The 17,676-nt window shown below is 38.7% G+C and overlaps 1 protein-coding gene across 1 annotated transcript in view; it reads right to left on the reverse strand.

The window, feature by feature from the left end:
• Positions 1–4,298: 4,298 nt before the first annotated feature.
• The window catches only part of mtmr11 (myotubularin related protein 11), a 73,172-nt gene continuing 59,794 nt past the window's right edge, over positions 4,299–17,676 (reverse strand). Inside the window, exons 15-17 of the mRNA XM_051720053.1 lie at positions 16,536–16,751; positions 15,633–15,932; positions 4,299–9,060 (exon numbers count right to left, since the gene is read on the reverse strand). Of these exons, the coding sequence (XP_051576013.1) occupies positions 8,644–9,060; positions 15,633–15,932; positions 16,536–16,751 (933 nt within the window). The 3' untranslated portion in view covers positions 4,299–8,643. The remainder of the gene's footprint in view (positions 9,061–15,632; positions 15,933–16,535; positions 16,752–17,676) is intronic.

Genomic DNA, 17,676 nt, shown 5'->3' on the forward strand with positions numbered 1-17,676 from the left:
TCGCGTTCGTGAAAAAACACGTTTAAAAACTATGAATGGGCATTCCAGATGTTACATCACTCCGACCATTTACCATGAGAGGTGTTAACATGTGTTGGAAAATCATCGCGACTTTCAGCTTGGATTGCTTTAAAGGTTCGCCGTCCTCTTCGCAAAGGTAGGTCAAGATTTGCGAAAACGGTGTCAATGTTTGCGCATTTTCTGTATAAAGACGTCCATGCTTGTTTGCATGCATATGCACAGCTGGAGTGAATGGGTTTATGGAAGAATTGTGTTGGGGGAGCAACAATAGGAGCATGTAAATGGGTTGCCATGGCAATACGTGATTGAACAGCATCTTTTCAAAGCTTATGCATTATGACTGAAGGATGTATGTAGCACATAGACTGCACATGGCAATGCACAAAAATTGGAGAACTATTGATACCTGAACATAACATTAAAATGATGTAGTAGCCTGTTGTGAATAGGGTCACGGCACCAGGTTATGTAACACTACCTACCTTCCTCAAAATATGTGCATGGCATACTTACCTTAAATGTTCCTCCAGAGGTACATTTTACTGCTCAGATGACAGTTCCCATTTCCATTTAAGTATGAACATTATCTCAGATGTTTCTCCCAAAATTCCTTGGGGTAATTAAAATAGACACAAATGTGACAATGTTTGGGGCTAAAAAGGGGGCTCATTTTCAATTTAGTTCAAATTATTAAATCAAACGTTTTTCAATAACCATCCATTGAAAGAATCATATTTAGGGTAAAAATAAAATAAAAAAGCCCCCTTTTCACAGGGGCTAAAGCCCCCCTCTAAAAAGACCCGCTCTTAGATAGGGGGAATACATTTGTTTTGAAGAATGTTCAGAAAGGCTAACATTGACAGATCCAATAACAATGGAGATTCGTTTGTTTGTAGAACACATGAGATGTTATGAAATATCAAATGTGATTGAAATTAAAAGTAAATGGTTAACCCTTTTCGGAAGTGGTTATTTTGAATAACCATTATATTACTTTGCTACTCAAAAAAAAAAAAAAAAAAAAAAGCATCATGCCGTCTCCTAAGTATTTGCATCAGTTGACCAATTTTGCTCTGTACTATTGCCCCTATATCTACACATGTATCCAAGGGCGTAGATTTGTCTTGAACTTTGAGGGGGTTGCAATGTGAAGCATTTACATGTTTCCATTGATCATGGTATAAATATTGGGAGGTTTGTACTTGCTTGTTTTGATTATTGTTTTGATCCCACCTTGAATCTACGCCCCTGCATATATCTATATCACTATAAGCCCCTCAGAGGCCTTTTAACCCAAATCTTTTAACAAAAGATTTAATGGAAGTGCTTTGCTAAAATTACAAGATTTACATTTCTGCCAATAAACCCACCAAAACAGGCTCCATTAACTTCCATTGTAAGTGCTTCACTGTAACCTCGATTTTTGAGAGATGAGTTGATCCCCAATTATCTGAGTTACCGTGAGGCACTTACAATGGAAGTGAATGGAGCCAATTCGTAAATATTAAAATACTTAAACATTTCAAAAGTTTAGCCACAAGACATCAACAATATGTTAACGTGATTTTAGTGCGATAAAATCACGTACTAACCTTTTCTGTGTAAATTTATATCCAATTTCACAACTTTGTTGCATGACAACATAACGGCATTAACCTTAAACGGATGTAAAAATTAAAATTTAAACATCTTTACAGCTCAAATAATACACACATTTTAACAGAAAAATTAAAGTGCTTTTTTAAATTATAAGCTTCACATTTCTGCCTTTAAATCCTCCAAAAATTATAAGTGCCTCACTGTAACATCTTTTTAAAAAACATTTTTTTTATGAGATTACATTTTAGTTGAAATTTTTTGTGGTAGTGAACATTATGCCAAAAATGCTGCTGACTGAACGTAACTAAGAAGAGAGTTCATGATGAAATGTGACGTTTGATTGCATACTTTGGTATCTTGGAAAACCTAAAACCTAAAAAAAGAAAAAAAGAAAGAAAAAAAAAGATTACTGTACATGTGAGATTACTGGGGTTTTAGGAAACAAAAAAAATCTGTTAAAATACCTAGGCAGAGCAAGAGACCTTAGCAAACACATTAATTTGATCTAAATTACTGTCTAAAACATTTTCATTTATGCATTTGCCTGATGCTTCTATCGAAAGTAACTTTAAAATTCAAGCTAAACATTTTTATAGGATAAGCCTTGTCTGGGAATTTTAGCACCCTGCTCTTCCAGTTGAGCTACAGGAACAGAAGAAACAATTTAGATATTAAAGAGATCACATTTGTGATTTTTTTTTCTTAATGTCCTACAGGTCATCCACAAAGCTCAGCTCCAGTCAGGCAGCCAGCATGGAGAGCAGCTCCCTGACCGGTAGCCTTTCTCTGGGCTATGATCTTCCTCACTGCCAGTGCTGCATCTCCTATGAGGCCAGACTGAAGCGTCTCTCCTGTGGCCACCTCTACTGCGACCCCTGCTCCGATCAGATAGTCAACCTGGCTTTTGAGGATATAGAAGGTCTGGCCGAATATCCCTGCCCCATGTGTAAAACCCTCCGTCATTTTGGAGGCTTCGTCCCAGCGTACAGCTGCCAAGGCATGACCCACTGTTCACCCTTAGGAAGTCAAAAGCAGCACCTAGTTGAAGAGAAGGGAGGCCTGTGGGAATGATTGTGTCATTAAAGTAATAGTTCACCCAAAAATGAAAATTCTCTCATCATTTACTCGCCCTCATGTCATCCCAGATGTGAATGACTTTCTTCTACTGAACACAAATTAAGATTTTCAGAAGAATATCTCAGCTCTGTAGGTCCTCACAATGCAAGTGAATGGTGGCCAGAGATTTGAAAGTCTTAAAAAGCATAAAAGGGCATCAAAAGGACTCCAGTGGTTAAATCTATATCTTCAGAAGCGATATGGTTGCTATAAATTCTCCTCCCTTCCCAGTAGGTGGCAATATGCACGAAGAATGTTAATCACCAAAAACAAAAGAAGAAAGTGAAAGTGAATATTGATAGAAAAAAGGACAATCAAAGATTGATCTGCTTCTCACCCACACCTATCATATCACTTCAGAACATATGGAATAAACCACTGGAGTCGTATGGGTTACTTTTATGCTGCCTGTATGTGCTTTTTGGAGCTTCAAAGTTCTGGCCACCATTCACTTGCATTGCATGGACACACAGATCTGAAATATTCTTCTACAAATCTTTGTTTGTGTTCAGCAGAAGAAAGAAGCTACACATCTGGGATAGGATGAGGGTGAGTAAATGATGTGAGAATTTTCATTTTTGGGTGAACTATTCCTTTAAATAGAGTGGTTTTCAACTGGTTTCGGTTCAGGACCCAGATTTTACAGTGGGAAACCCACTACAGCAACAAGTTAATCATAACAAAAGTACACAGATTAAAAAAATAAGTAAATAAAAATTGAATGTTATAAATAAACTGCATTGGCCCCAAAATACACAAAATTATTAACACACAGCCTTTGAAGTCAATAACAAAAGATATGGGAGACATTTCTTGTCCTATTTTAAACTGCTATCCTAACTATGCATATTAATATGTTTAGTTGCAATTTATTATATGCATTTAGCATTTAGTTTTTCCCCTGCTGTCCATGACCCTATCAGAACCGACTTGCTATCCATTTTTGGGTCACAACCCACCAGTTTATAATCACTGATTTATTAAAATATCCTGTCTTAGAGGTACTGGGCTTCATATCATGGGTCAATATTCTGAATCTGTTATCTGTAAAATGAGAATACATTGTTTAGTCAGACCTGCATCATAAGTGAATCATTTAATAGGTTTCGTATGCTCTCCAGTCCCATAAATGAGGGCAAGTAAGTTGATACAAAGAGGATGGAAGAGCTTTTTACTTTATTACTGGTGGAAGTGTCTGTGATTACAGAAACTACATTCAGTTTGTATTCTGTTTCATGTGCAAGTGCTTTTAATGCAGATGATATACAGTTGTGAAGCTTTTTGAAGTTATATGTAGGCTACTTGTAAAATTCTGAGTGTTTGTATACAAGTATTTTTGTAACGAGTGCTGTTGGTGTAAATATTTATTAACTTTGCAATTATCAGATTTAAATCTATTATGGTTTGTTGTAATGCTTCTTGTAAAGTGCTCATGTTGTAAATATCCATTTTGATAAGATATGAAGTGTGTCTGAAGGAATGGGCTTATGTGTCATATATTTTTAATATGCCAGAATAAGCATTGTGAAGAAAACCACCATCAAAGAAATGGATTTAGAAACTACTGTATAAGATGCATTTATTTATCTAAAACGTGCCAATAAAGGTTGTTACAAAAGAAAAAGAATAAAACAGGCAATGATCTATACTTGTTTTGCAGATGCAAAGATTAAAAGTATAAAACCATTGAAATGACTTATGACGATACTGAATAACTTAAAGGGTTTGAAACTCCTTTTCAAAGCACAAGCATTGGGTCTTATCATATAATGGAAGCAATTCTTGTGCCATCTTATTTTTAGTTATCAAATACATTTTCAAGAAACCAATCAAATTCAAAGTTTAGTTGTTAAACCTTGCTAAATATGTTTATGCAATGTCCCCTTTCAATAATCTTAAAATCACATTTGCAATTGCACTGCACTGGTATGTGACCGATTAATTCCAGATGAAATCTAAACATGTACCATATGTTAAAAATTACTAAAAGGAGGACTCAAACATCTGGAGTCACTCTGTTGTCGGATGTCTGTGACGTAACTCATCTTCAAGAAAACACGAGAGAATTGAACTGGCCCATCTTGTAGCTCACATCATGTAGGTGCCTGAAAGCTTTCCATCTTACTAAAAGAAATGATTCACCCAAAAAAGAAAATTCTGTCATCATTCTGTTCCATGCTGTTCCTCATACCCTGAACATGACATGCCAGAGAGCTGCATGAAAGGTTTTTTCTTTTTCTTTTGTGCTCCACAGTAAAAAAATAACAGCATATGGGTTAGGAATGATGTGAGGGTGAGTTAATAATGACAGAATTTTCATTCTTGTTGAAAAGGGTTCTGGTCCTGATCCAGTTTTAAAAAGAAAGGGTGCAGAAATACACAGAAAATAAAATAATAAAATCAGAATATAAAATGTCCTTTAACATGAGAATTAAGTCCCTATACACTGAGTTCCCTCTCATCAAAAAACTGCAGTACGTACACTCATGATGAAATAGCACTTTAAAATCCATCGAAATGGCAGAGGCAGCATAGAAATAATGTTTCTAATGTGAAAGACATTTTCTCTTCTTTCTTTCCTATTTTGTCTTAATACTTAGAATAAAATACAAAAATGCAACATTGTGCCATTGCTTCAGAATATTGAGAGGCAAGAACGCATAATCCGAATATATATTATTTGCTCAACACGGAGGCTGATGTGTTTGATTATTTTGTCTCTGTCTAGTGGCAGTTCAGGGAACTGCAAAAGTGATAGCAGCCATTTTCCCGCCTTTTTGGCTGAGGAAACACAAATCGCTATTTTACTAGCGTGTACCATAAACTACAGCAAAACATGAAGCGCACAAACTAGTTCAAACACTAACTTGATCAAACACCAAAGTTGTATGTACCAAATCAATATTTTGGCATGAAACTTAAACACGTAACTTCTGACATGCAGACACAGTTCACTATTATCACTATTATTACACTATTTATTTTGTTCTTATTTACTAAAAGGAAGTTCACCTAAAAATAAAAATTCTGCATTATTTACTCTCCTTCATGTCGTTCCAAATGCAAATGCTATTATTTAGTTTTCCAGTGGAACACCAAAAAAAATACTTTTTAAATAATCTTCACATATTTGACATACAAAAAAGGGTGTCATGTACTAAAAAGTCAAAACTAATAATCTTCACCTCCCCTTCAGTTCTCAGATCAAATAAGGCACTAATGCCACATGTTTGATGTCATGACATGTGGTTACAAGACACTTAATAACCAATCATGTTGTTATTGAATGCAGATGACATCCAACAGAGCCATTCAGGATGAAGTCCAAAAACCCAGAAATGAATTTGTCATGGGTTCCCTCTGGATTTTCCTATGGGTTTTTATAATCGTAGTTTTGAATTAATGAGTAAAATAAGGTATGAGGTAAACATTACTTGACCATACATGGACGTTTTGTTATACAACATAAATTAGACACAGTCATACCTTAAATGTGAATTTTGAAGCTGTATTGAACTGCATACTTTCTTTTTTTTTTTTTTTTTTTTTGTCAAACACACAGTGGCTTCAAAATTCATATTTGAGGTATAAAGTGTGGAATTTATGTAGTAGAACAAAACATCCATGTATCGCCTTATTTTACTCATAAGTTGAAAAACCCCATTATAAAAACCCCTAGGAAAATCCAGAGGCAACCCATGCGAATTAGCCTTCCTGGTTTGCTTACAAACTGATGTCACGGTTGAACAGCTATATATGCACCAAAACTATCATATAAAATTAGAAGACTTTGGACTAAAGCATACAGTTGTGCTCAAAAGTTTGCATACCCTGGCAGAAATTGTGAAATTGTGGCATTGATTTTGAAAATATGACTGATCATGCAAAAACACTGTCTTTTATTTAAGGATAGTGATCATATGAAGCCATTTATCATCACATAGTTGTTTGGCTCCTTTTTAAATCATAATGATAACAGAAATCACCCAAATGGCCCTGATCATAAGTTTACATACCCTTGAATGTTTGGTCTTGTTACAGACACACAAGGTGACACACACAGTTTAAATGGCAATTAAAGGTTAATTTCCCACACCTGTGGCTTTTTAAATTGCAATTAGTGTCTGTGTATAAATAGTCAATGAGTTCGTTAGCTCTCACGTGGATGCACTGAGCAGGCTAGATACTGAGCCATGGGGAGCAGAAAAGAACTGTCAAAAGACCTGCGTAACAAGGTAATGGAACTTTATAAAGATGGAAAAGGATATAAAAAGTTAAATCTGTTCAATCACTTATTAAGAAGTGGAAAATTCGGGGATCTCTTGATACCAAGCCAAGGTCAGGTAGACCAAGAAAGATTTCAGCCACAACTGCCAGAAGAATTGTTCGGGAAACAAAGAAAAACCCACAGGTAACCTCAAGAGAAATACAGGCTGCTCTGGAAAAAGACAGTGTGGTTGTTTCAAGGTGCATAATATGACGATACTTGAACAAAAATGAGCTGCATGGTAGAGTTGCCAGAAAGAAGCCTTTACTGCACCAATGCCACAAAAAAGCCTGGTTACCATATGCCCGACAACACCTTGACATGCCTCACAGCTTTTGGCACACTGTAATTTGGAGTGACGAGACCAAAATAGAGCTTTATGGTCACTACCATAAGCGCTATGTTTGGAGAGGGGTCAACAAGGCCTATAGTGAAAAGAATACCATCCCCACTGTGAAGCATGGTGGTGGCTCACTGATGTTTTGGGGGTGTATGAGCTCTAAAGGCACGGGGAATCTTGTGAAAATTGATGGCAAGATGAATGCAGCATGTTATCAGAAAATACTGGCAGACAATTTGCATTCTTCTGCACGAAAGCTGCGCATGGGATGCTCTTGGATTTTCCAGCATGACAATGACCCTAAGCACAAGGCCAAGTTGACCCTCCAGTGGTTACAGCAGAAAAAGGTGAAGGTTCTGGAGTGGCCATCACAGTGTCCTGACATTAATATCATCGAGCCACTCTGGGGAGATCTCAAACGTGCGGTTCATGCAAGACGACCAAAGATTTTGCATGACCTGGAGACATTTTGCCAAGACGAATGGGCAGCTATACCACCTGCAAGAATTTGGGGCCTCTTAGACAACTATTGCAAAAGACTGCACGCTGACATTGATGCTAAAGGGGGCAATACACAGTATTAAGAACTAAGGGTATGCAGACTTTTGAACAGGGGTCATTTCATTTTTTTCTTTGTTGCCATGTTTTGTTTTATGATTGTGCCATTCTGTTATAACCTACAGTTGAATATGAATCCCGTAAGAAATAAAAGAAATGTGTTTTGCCTGCTCACTCATGTTTTCTTTAAAAATGGTACATATATTAACAATTCTCCAAGGGTATGCAAACTTTTGAGCACAACTGTATAAGTCATGTAGACTAATTGTACAGATGTGGACTATGAACTGTTGTTGTATGGAAAATAACTACATAAAAAATCCTTTTTTGTGTGTTCAACTGAAAACAATTATTGCATACGGGGTTAGTAAATAATGACAGAATTTTCATTTTTGGGTGAACTATTCCTTTAAAACAGCCCAGCTGAAACTACAGCTTTCTCTGGACTATGTAACTTCATCTTGCTCATTAAAGTTAAAAAAGGAGGAAGAATTTCATGCTTTTTTCTTTTTTCCTTTTTTTGATAATTTTGCACGGTTTTTGCTAAGCTGTTTTTCCTTCAACACTTTAAAGATGCTTATACAAAAAAGCTAATTTCAAACAGAGCCTTTTTCAAATACACGTACTTGGTGTGCAACATGTACGGCTTCAGTTCAGTTTTTAGTTTGTACCATATTTCAAACCCCGTTAGAGTGCTTCAGTACCACAAACACCAGAGGGTGCTGTCTCTGCTTCCTACATATCAATGTGAGTTTCCCTTGTGTTTGGGGAGTTTGGCACTAGGGGAGGAACCGTAACGCGGCACCGACTGAGGCTCTTGGTGGCCGAACAGGAACGTGTGCTTGCCGTTATTCTTCTGTGCAGCCCTGGGTGGATCTGATGCGGTCCGTTGTGCTCTGGGTGCGATGGAGGACTGTACTGATCCTCTTCCAGGCGATGGCTGTTGTTGAGATGTTCTAGAGGAAGAGGAGAAGAGGAAGGTCCCATTGTTGGCATTCTGGTTGAGGTTGGACTCCAGGTGCTGTGGCTCCCGTCGCTTGCTCTGGTTTTGATGGGGTCTGTCTGAAGCCTGAGCCAGTTTGTCTCGGAGCTGCTGCACCTCCCAGGCCAGCTGCTCTAATGGATGCTGGCTGCAGGAAAACATGGGGTGTGAGAAGGCCTAGAGGAAGAGAGAGAGACAGAAAGAGAAAGATGTTACAAAAACGCTCAGGATCCCAAGCCTTCATTTGTGAATAACTTGGGGCGATGTTACAAAAAACGCTTGTAAGGGGTAGTGGTCGACCGACATGGGTTTTTCAATGGCCGATAACTTTACCTTTAACAGACTGGGGCACACATTCAACAAGGCCTTAAACGAACATTCTGAGTCCAATACAAGTTCAGCTCAATCGACAGAATTTGTGGCATAATGTTGATTGCCACAAAAAATTATTTCGACTCGTCCCACCTTTTCTTTAAATATGCAGACATCATGGGGGCCTGGGTAGCTCAGCGAGTACTGACGCTGACAACCACCCCTGGAGTCGCGAGTTCGAATCCAGGGTGTGCTGAGTGACTCCAACCAGGTCTCCTAAGCAGCCAAATTGGCTCGGTTGCTAGGGAGGGTAGAGTCACATGGGGTAACCTCCTCATGGCCGCGATTAGTGGTTCTCGCTCTCAGTGGGGCGCGTGGTAAGTTGTGCGTGGATCACGGAGAGTAGCATGAGCCTCCCGTGCTGTGAGTCTCTGCGGTGTCATGCACAACGAGCCACATGATAAGATGCGTGGATTGACGTCTCAGAAGCGGAGGCAACTGAGACTTGTCCTCCGCCACCCGGATTGAGTTGAGTAACCACGCCACCATGAGGACCTACTAAGTAGGGGGAATAGGGCATTCCAAACTGGAAGAAAAAGGGATACATTTTATTTTATTTTTTCCTCCCAATTTGGAATGCCCAATTCCCAACGCGCTCTAGGTCCTCATGGTGACATAGTGACTTGCCTCAATCCGGGTGGCGGAGGATGAATCTCAGTTGCCTCCGTGTCTGAGACATTCAATCTGCGCATTTTACGATATGATACGATATACTTTTATTAATCCCCACAGGAGAAATTCAATCCAACACAGTAGCACATAATAGTAATACATATACATAATAAATAAATATACATAAATATACATAAACACAGTTAAAAAACTCACACACATACATAACAAAATTAAAAATTAAAACTTACAAATTTAAAACCTTTAACACTTAATTAATAGAGTGTGACATGCTGTGGACAGTGGCATTAAATAATCTAATGCCAGATGTCACAAAAGACCCTCCTAAACGTTTTGAAGCATGGGGTTGAATATATCTCTGACTAAACCTGCTCTTCAATTTCCTCAGATCCTTATAAAGAGGATGAGAAGGATTTCACATAATGTCTTCCAGCTTCCCCCTCATCCTCACCCTCACCTCAGTTACCCTTTCCACATTATCTAATTTTATCCCCACCACTGAGCTTGCTTTCCTCACTAGTTTATCTTATTGTCCCCAGTTGTCCCAATGCCTCCCCCCAGCACAAAACAGCAAAATACATCTGCAACAGCTTTGTAATCACATTAAAAGACCGTAACTTCCTAAAGAACAACCTACTTTGCGCTTTCTTATAGACTGCATCAGTTTTATCTGACCAATCCAGTTTGTTGAGGTGCACCCCTAGGAATTTATAGTTGTCCACACTTTCAACTCCCTCCCCTCTGATTGTGACAGGAGTAGGTGGCTGCCTACTTCACCTAAAATCAACCACCAGCTCCTAGTTTTCTTTACATTTAACTGAAGGTGGTTTCTGTCACACCAGTTTACAAAGATCCCTATAAGATCTTTATATTCTCTGTCCATGTCCTCTGTAATATATCCAACAATGAATGAGTCATCTGAGAACTTTTGCAAATGGCATGCTTCAGAGTTATACTGAAAGTCAGAAGTGTATACAGTGAACAAAAAAGGTGACAGAACAGTCCCCTGCGGTGCACCAGTACTACTCAGTACCCGCTCCGATGAGCATCCCTACAGTCTAACAAACTGTGGCCTATCTGTGAGATAGTCTACAATCCATGAAACCATACTCTGATCCACCTTCATCGTAGATAACTTCTCCGCCAGCCTCAATGGCTGTATAGTGTCGAATGCACTTGAAAAGTCAAAAAACATAATCACATAATTGTGATTTCTCAAGATGTGTGTAAGCTCTATGGAGCATATAAATTATCTTATTCCGTGGCTTGTTGAGCATGTTACCGTGAAGACATAACACGTGTGGAGGCTTCACGCTATTCTCCGTGGCATCCAAGCACAACTCACCATACGCCCCACCGAGAGCGAGAACCACGTTATTGCGACCCCATGTATAGGTTACACCATGTGACTCTACCCTCCCTAGCAACTGGGCCAATTTGGTTACTTAGGAGACCTGGCTGGAGTCACTGAGCATGCCCTGGATTCAAACTCGCAACTCCAGGGGTGGTAGTCAGCGTCTTTACTAAATGAGCTACCCAGGCCCCGAAAAGGGGATAAAATAAATAAAAATATTAAAAAAATGCAGAAATCGCGGTTACAGGGGGCCTGGGTAGCTCAGTGGTAAAGACACTGGCTACCACCCCTGGAGTTCGCTAGTTCGCTAGTTCGAATCCCAGGGCATGCTGAGTGACTCCACCAGGTCTCCTATGCAACCAAACTGGCCCGGTTGCTGGGGAGGGTAGATTCACATGGGGTAAACTCCTCGTGACCGCTATAATGTGGTTCGCTCTCGGTGGGGCGCATGGTGAGTTGAGCGTGGTTGCCACAGTGGATGGCGTGAAGCCTCCACACGCGCTATGTCTCTGTGGCAATGCACTCAACAAGCCATGTAATAAGATGCGTGGGTTGACTATCTCAGACCCGGAGGCAAATGGGATTCGTCCTCTGCCACCCGGACTGAGGCGAATCACTACGCAACCACGAGGACTTAAAAGCACATTGGGAATTGGGCATTCCAAATTGGGAGAAAAAAAAAATAATTTGCGGTTACAGTGTGGCACTTACAATGGAAGTAAATGGGGCCAATTCTTTGAGGGTGAAGCTAATAATTTTATAAAAGCACTTAAATTAAATCTTCTGTTAAAACTTGTGTATTATTTGAGCTGTAAAAGTTGCTTAAATAATGTTTTTGAGGGAATACAGGGTTTACAGTATCACAACGTCATGGGAACAAAGTTGTGAAATTTCATATAACTTTACACAGAAAAGGTTAGGAAGCTATTTTATCGCACTGAAATCATGTTGACATGAATATTGTTTACATCTTGCAGCTATACTTTTAAAACGGTGCTTATTTTAACGTTTACATATTGGCCACATTCACTTCCATTTTAAGTGCCTCACTGTAACCCAGATTTTTGCTTTTTAAAGAAAAAAAGGGAAAAGTCTAAATACATTTTTGTGGTAATCAATATTATGCCACAAATGTTTTTGATTGAGCTTAACTTGTACTGAACCCCAAATATTCCTCCAACACTGTTTATTAGCTAAACAATGTATCTGTAAGTTTACAATACTGAAGACATTTTTACCACCTACAGTTTTTCACTGAATCATACTAAAATTGTACCAGCATATCAATGCATACAAATTAGAGGTCAACTGATAATGGATAATGTGCTCATTCTAATAATAAGGTGTTGGAAGGCAATACATTATTTATCTGAGGGGCTGCATAGGGGCTACAAGAGTCCAAATTGAATTAAATCCCAGATTAAGTTTATTGTGTTGTAACCAATAATAACAAAACACAAGTTTTAGTGCACAATTCAAGACTTTTAACTATGAGCCAGCATGAAATATGCCAGGGACTCTTATTTTGAAATGTCTGTGACATATTAATTTTCTAATTTTAAGATTTCTTAAGGACCTGTGGGAACCCTGAAATGAGAAAAAAATGCCGAAATTAAAACGTCACATTTTACACAGTATTCACTCAAAATTCACAAAAAAATAAAATAAATAATAATAATTATGTGTAAATGCTTATGTTCTATTCACAAGTCTGTCTGTAAATTTTGAACTGAAATACAGTAAGGGGAAACCACCAAGTCTGTTAACTAACCAAACAGGCAGCTTTACATATATATATATATATATATATATATATATATATATATATATATATATATATTTGGCCACTTTGAGATTTTTGATGATATATATATATATATATAGATAGATAGATAGATAGATAGATAGATAGATGGATAGATATAGATAGATATAGATAGTGTATACAGGTGCATCTCAATAAATTAGAATGTCGTGGAAAAGTTCATTTATTTCAGTAATTCAACTCAAATTGTGAAACTCGTGTATTAAATAAATTCAATGCACACAGACTGAAGTAGTTTAAGTCTTTGGTTCTTTTAATTGTGATGATTTTGGCTCACATTTAACAAAAACCCACCAATTCACTATCTCAACAAATTAGAATACATCATAAGACCAATAAAAAAAACATTTTTAGTGAATTGTTGGCCTTCTGGAAAGTATGTTAATTTACTGTATATGTACTCAATACTTGGTAGGGGCTCCTTTTGCTTTAATTACTGCCTCAATTCGGCGTGGCATGGAGGTGATCAGTTTGTGGCACTGCTGAGGTGGTATGGAAGCCCAGGTTTCTTTGACAGTGGCCTTCAGCTCATCTGCATTTTTTGGTCTCTTGTTTCTCATTTTCCTCTTGACAATACCCCATAGATTCTCTATGGGGTTCAGGTCTGGTGAGTTTGCTGGCCAGTCAAGCACACCAACACCATGGTCATTTAACCAACTTTTGGTGCTTTTGGCAGTGTGGGCAGGTGCCAAATCCTGCTGGAAAATGAAATCAGCATCTTTAAAAAGCTGGTCAGCAGAAGGAAGCATGAAGTGCTCCAAAATGTCTTGGTAAACGGGTGCAGTGACTTTGGTTTTCAAAAAACACAATGGACCAACACCAGCAGATGACATTGCACCCCAAATCATCACAGACTGTGGAAACTTAACACTGGACTTCAAGCAACTTGGGCTATGAGCTTCTCCACCCTTCCTCCAGACTCCAGGACCTTGGTTTCTAAATGAAATACAAAACTTGCTCTCATCTGAAAAGAGGACTTTGGACCACTGGGCAACAGTCCAGTTCTTCTTCTCCTTAGCCCAGGTAAGACGCCTCTGACGTTGTCTGTGGTTCAGGAGTGGCTTAACAAGAGGAATATGACAACTGTAGCCAAATTCCTTGACACGTCTGTGTGTGGTGGCTCTTGATGCCTTGACCCCAGCCTCAGTCCATTCCTTGTGAAGTTCACCCAAATTCTTGAACTGATTTTGCTTGACAATCCTCATAAGGTTCTCTCGGTTGGTTGTGCATCTTTTTCTTCCACACTTTTTCCTTCCACTCAACTTTCTGTTAACATGCTTGGATACAGCACTCTGTGAACAGCCAGCTTCTTTGGCAATGAATGTTTGTGGCTTACCCTCCTTGTTAAGGGTGTCAATGATTGTCTTCTGGACAACTGTCAGATCAGCAGTCTTCCCCATGATTGTGTAGCCTAGTGAACCAAACTGAGAGACCATTTTGAAGGCTCAGGAAACCTTTGCAGGTGTTTTGAGTTGATTAGCTGATTGGCATGTCACCATATTCTAATTTTTTGAGATAGTGAATTGGTGGGTTTTTGTTAAATGTGAGCCAAAATCATCACAATTAAAAGAACCAAAGACTTAAACTACTTCAGTCTGTGTGCATTGAATTTATTTAATACACGAGTTTCACAATTTGAGTTGAATTACTGAAATAAATGAACTTTTCCATGACATTCTAATTTACTGAGATGCACCTGTATATAGTACTGTGCAAAAGTTTTAGGCACTTGTGAAAAATGGTGAGGATTTCTTCAAAAATAATGCAACAAATAGTTGATCAATTAGTTATCAATTAATGCCATACAAAGTCCAGTAAACAAAAAAGCTAAATCAATATTTGGTGTGACCACCTTTGCCTTCAAAATGGCACCAATTCTCCTAGGTACACCTGGACACAGTTTTTCTTGGTTGTTGGCAGATAGGATGTTCCAAGTTTCTTGGAGAATTTGCCACATTTCTTCTATCTATTTAGTCTCAATTGCTTCTGTCTCTTCATTTAATCCCAGACTCACTTAATGTGCCAGCTATGACTCCGGAGGCTGATCAAATTTCTGCCACGCCACGGAGCACAACACGCATAGTTTTTCATTAAATTCGACCCAAATCATTCTCAAAGGACATAGATTATTTACTTTAGCCATCACTGGATGATATATTGTGTGTGTGTTTCTTTCATTTAACCTATACAATTTGTTTTCAAGTATGTCTTTTTGTGGTCTGACAGCTTGAATAAAGCCCATTAAATACTACAGACAGAGAAATTGCATAACTAACGTTACCATTTCTAATCGTTCAGTTTGCGCAGTTGCACCAGTTTCATACACTAACCTGCAAACTCATCAATGTCACTTTGTTCATTCTTGAAAAAGGGGAAAACCTTGGTAACTTTTGTGTGTACTGTCTGCCACCTAAACTGCATATCTGTGCCAGCTGTGTTCGATACCTGTGCCATGTCCTATACGGGACGTGGCGTGACGCTTCTCGTCCGGTGTGTAACTGCCTTGAGACTTTTGCACAGTACTGTATATATAGTTACATGTAAATATTGAACACTACAGTTTACCTGAGCATGTAGTGCACCCCGTAAATAGCAGCCCCTCCAAACTCTCACACAGGGTCCTAACAGCAGGGGCAGCAATGGTTCATATGGATCATGGAGGGTTGTGGTGCTGTCTGAGGTTTCAGAGAGTGAACAGGCTCTAATGAGACGCTCAAGTCCAGACAAACCCTCAGAGGATGGGGCCCTGCGGTGGCTCTTCCAATAAGAGCCCGAGTTCCCACTCCTCCAAGGGAGCAGGTTTGAGGGACATGAGAAAGAGCTCCGAGACAGCAAGAACACAGAACCTGGCAGTCCATCATTGTGCTGAGAGAGAGTATTTAACAAGGTCATAAAACAGTACAGTCAGCGTCACAGTGCAATTAGAAAAATTACCTAAATTTGCCGCTGTTTTTTAAGTTGGCCTTGTTTTTAGAGGAAGCGTTCTTTTGATTTCTAGCCAACTAGGGCAGCCCAGAAAACATTTATCAATGATCATTATCTTCATACAAGCAATGGCCTTTATCTCATAATTAATTTCCCTGTCCTGTACTATCAATTCCCTTATCAAGACCGAATCTCTTATAAAGGGAAGTCATTTAGCTGATGCCTATAATTTACAATACATTTATCACACTTATGGCTCTTAAATCACCCCTTGCAGGATTTAAACCTACAACCAGCCCAGATCTTGAACCACTGTGCCACACCACGCCTATTCCAATAGGAGAGAAACTTATTTTGCAAACAGTTTTATAATTGTAAGGAATATAACGATTCTGATTCCACTTAATGGTTCTTTAGAGGGAAGGAGATGTTAGGCAGAAAGGTATTGGTATGGATTTGGAATAGTAATTGTATAGATTTGGAACAACACTGATTCCAGTTATTTTTATAAAAATGGAAACAGCACCATTGGATAAATCTTACCCAGCTACGGTCAAGGTTTGTATTGAGGTTTCCGTTAAGTACAGGTGGAGGGCAGGCGGGCTGTGACACGGGCTGGGTGAAGCGAGCTCGTCTCTGGCTGCTGTACTGCAGGGCCCAGTCCCACACCGGAGGAAAAGGCGGGTCTACAGGCTCCTCTGGGGCCCCCATTGGTAATTCTCTCAGGCCATTTACTGGCGTGTAGCTCTGAGGAAGATGCTGCAGGAAAACATTTAAGATTTTAGATCTGTTTTTTGGCATCTAAAGGAATCCACAAATTAGTCTGTCAACAAAACCGTGATCTAGAAATAATAAAAATGCAATGCTTATAGGAATATTCCGGGTTCAATATAAGTTAAGCTCATTTGACAGCATTTATGGCACAATGTTGATTACCAGAAAAATTAATTTCGACTTGTCCCTCCTTTTCTTTAAAATCTGGGTTACAGTGAGGCACTTACAATGGAAGTAAATGGGGCCAATCGGTAAAAGTTAAAATACTCACTGTTTCAAAAATATAGACAAAAGATATAAACAATATGCATGTTAACATGATGTTAGTCGGATAAAATCACTTCCTAACTTTTTAAAAGGATAGCTTGACTGTTTAACTTCAAATTATGAGTACTGTAGCTTGGAAAGCTTGCTTCCACAACACTGGTTTGTGATTTGACGTACAGTACTGTGCAAGTCTTAGGCATATTAAATGTTTCACAAAAACATTTGTCTTAAGATGGCTATTTATATCTTCTGCTTTAGTGTGTTAATAGGAAATATCAGTTATATATTCCCAAACATTCCTTTCGCAAATAAAAGTAGAACAAGGAGTCCTGCAACAGATGGTATCACCGCCAAAGAGCCCTTAACATCTTAACATTATTGAGTCAGTCTGGGATTTAATGAAGAGACAGAAGCAATTGAGCCTAAATACATAGAACAGTGGCAAAATCTCCAAGATGCTTAGAACAACCTTGAAAAACTTTGCACAAGTGCACCTAGGAGAATTGGTGCTGTTTTAAAGGCATAGGGTGGTCGCATCAAATATTGATTGCTTTTTTTTTGTTAACTGCACTTTGTATGAAGTTAATTCCAAAACAAAAAAATTATTCATGGCATTATTTTTGAAAACATCCTTACAACATTT

This window comes from Myxocyprinus asiaticus, chromosome 16 (genome assembly GCF_019703515.2).
Source record: "Myxocyprinus asiaticus isolate MX2 ecotype Aquarium Trade chromosome 16, UBuf_Myxa_2, whole genome shotgun sequence".
Lineage (NCBI taxonomy): Eukaryota > Metazoa > Chordata > Actinopteri > Cypriniformes > Catostomidae > Myxocyprinus > Myxocyprinus asiaticus.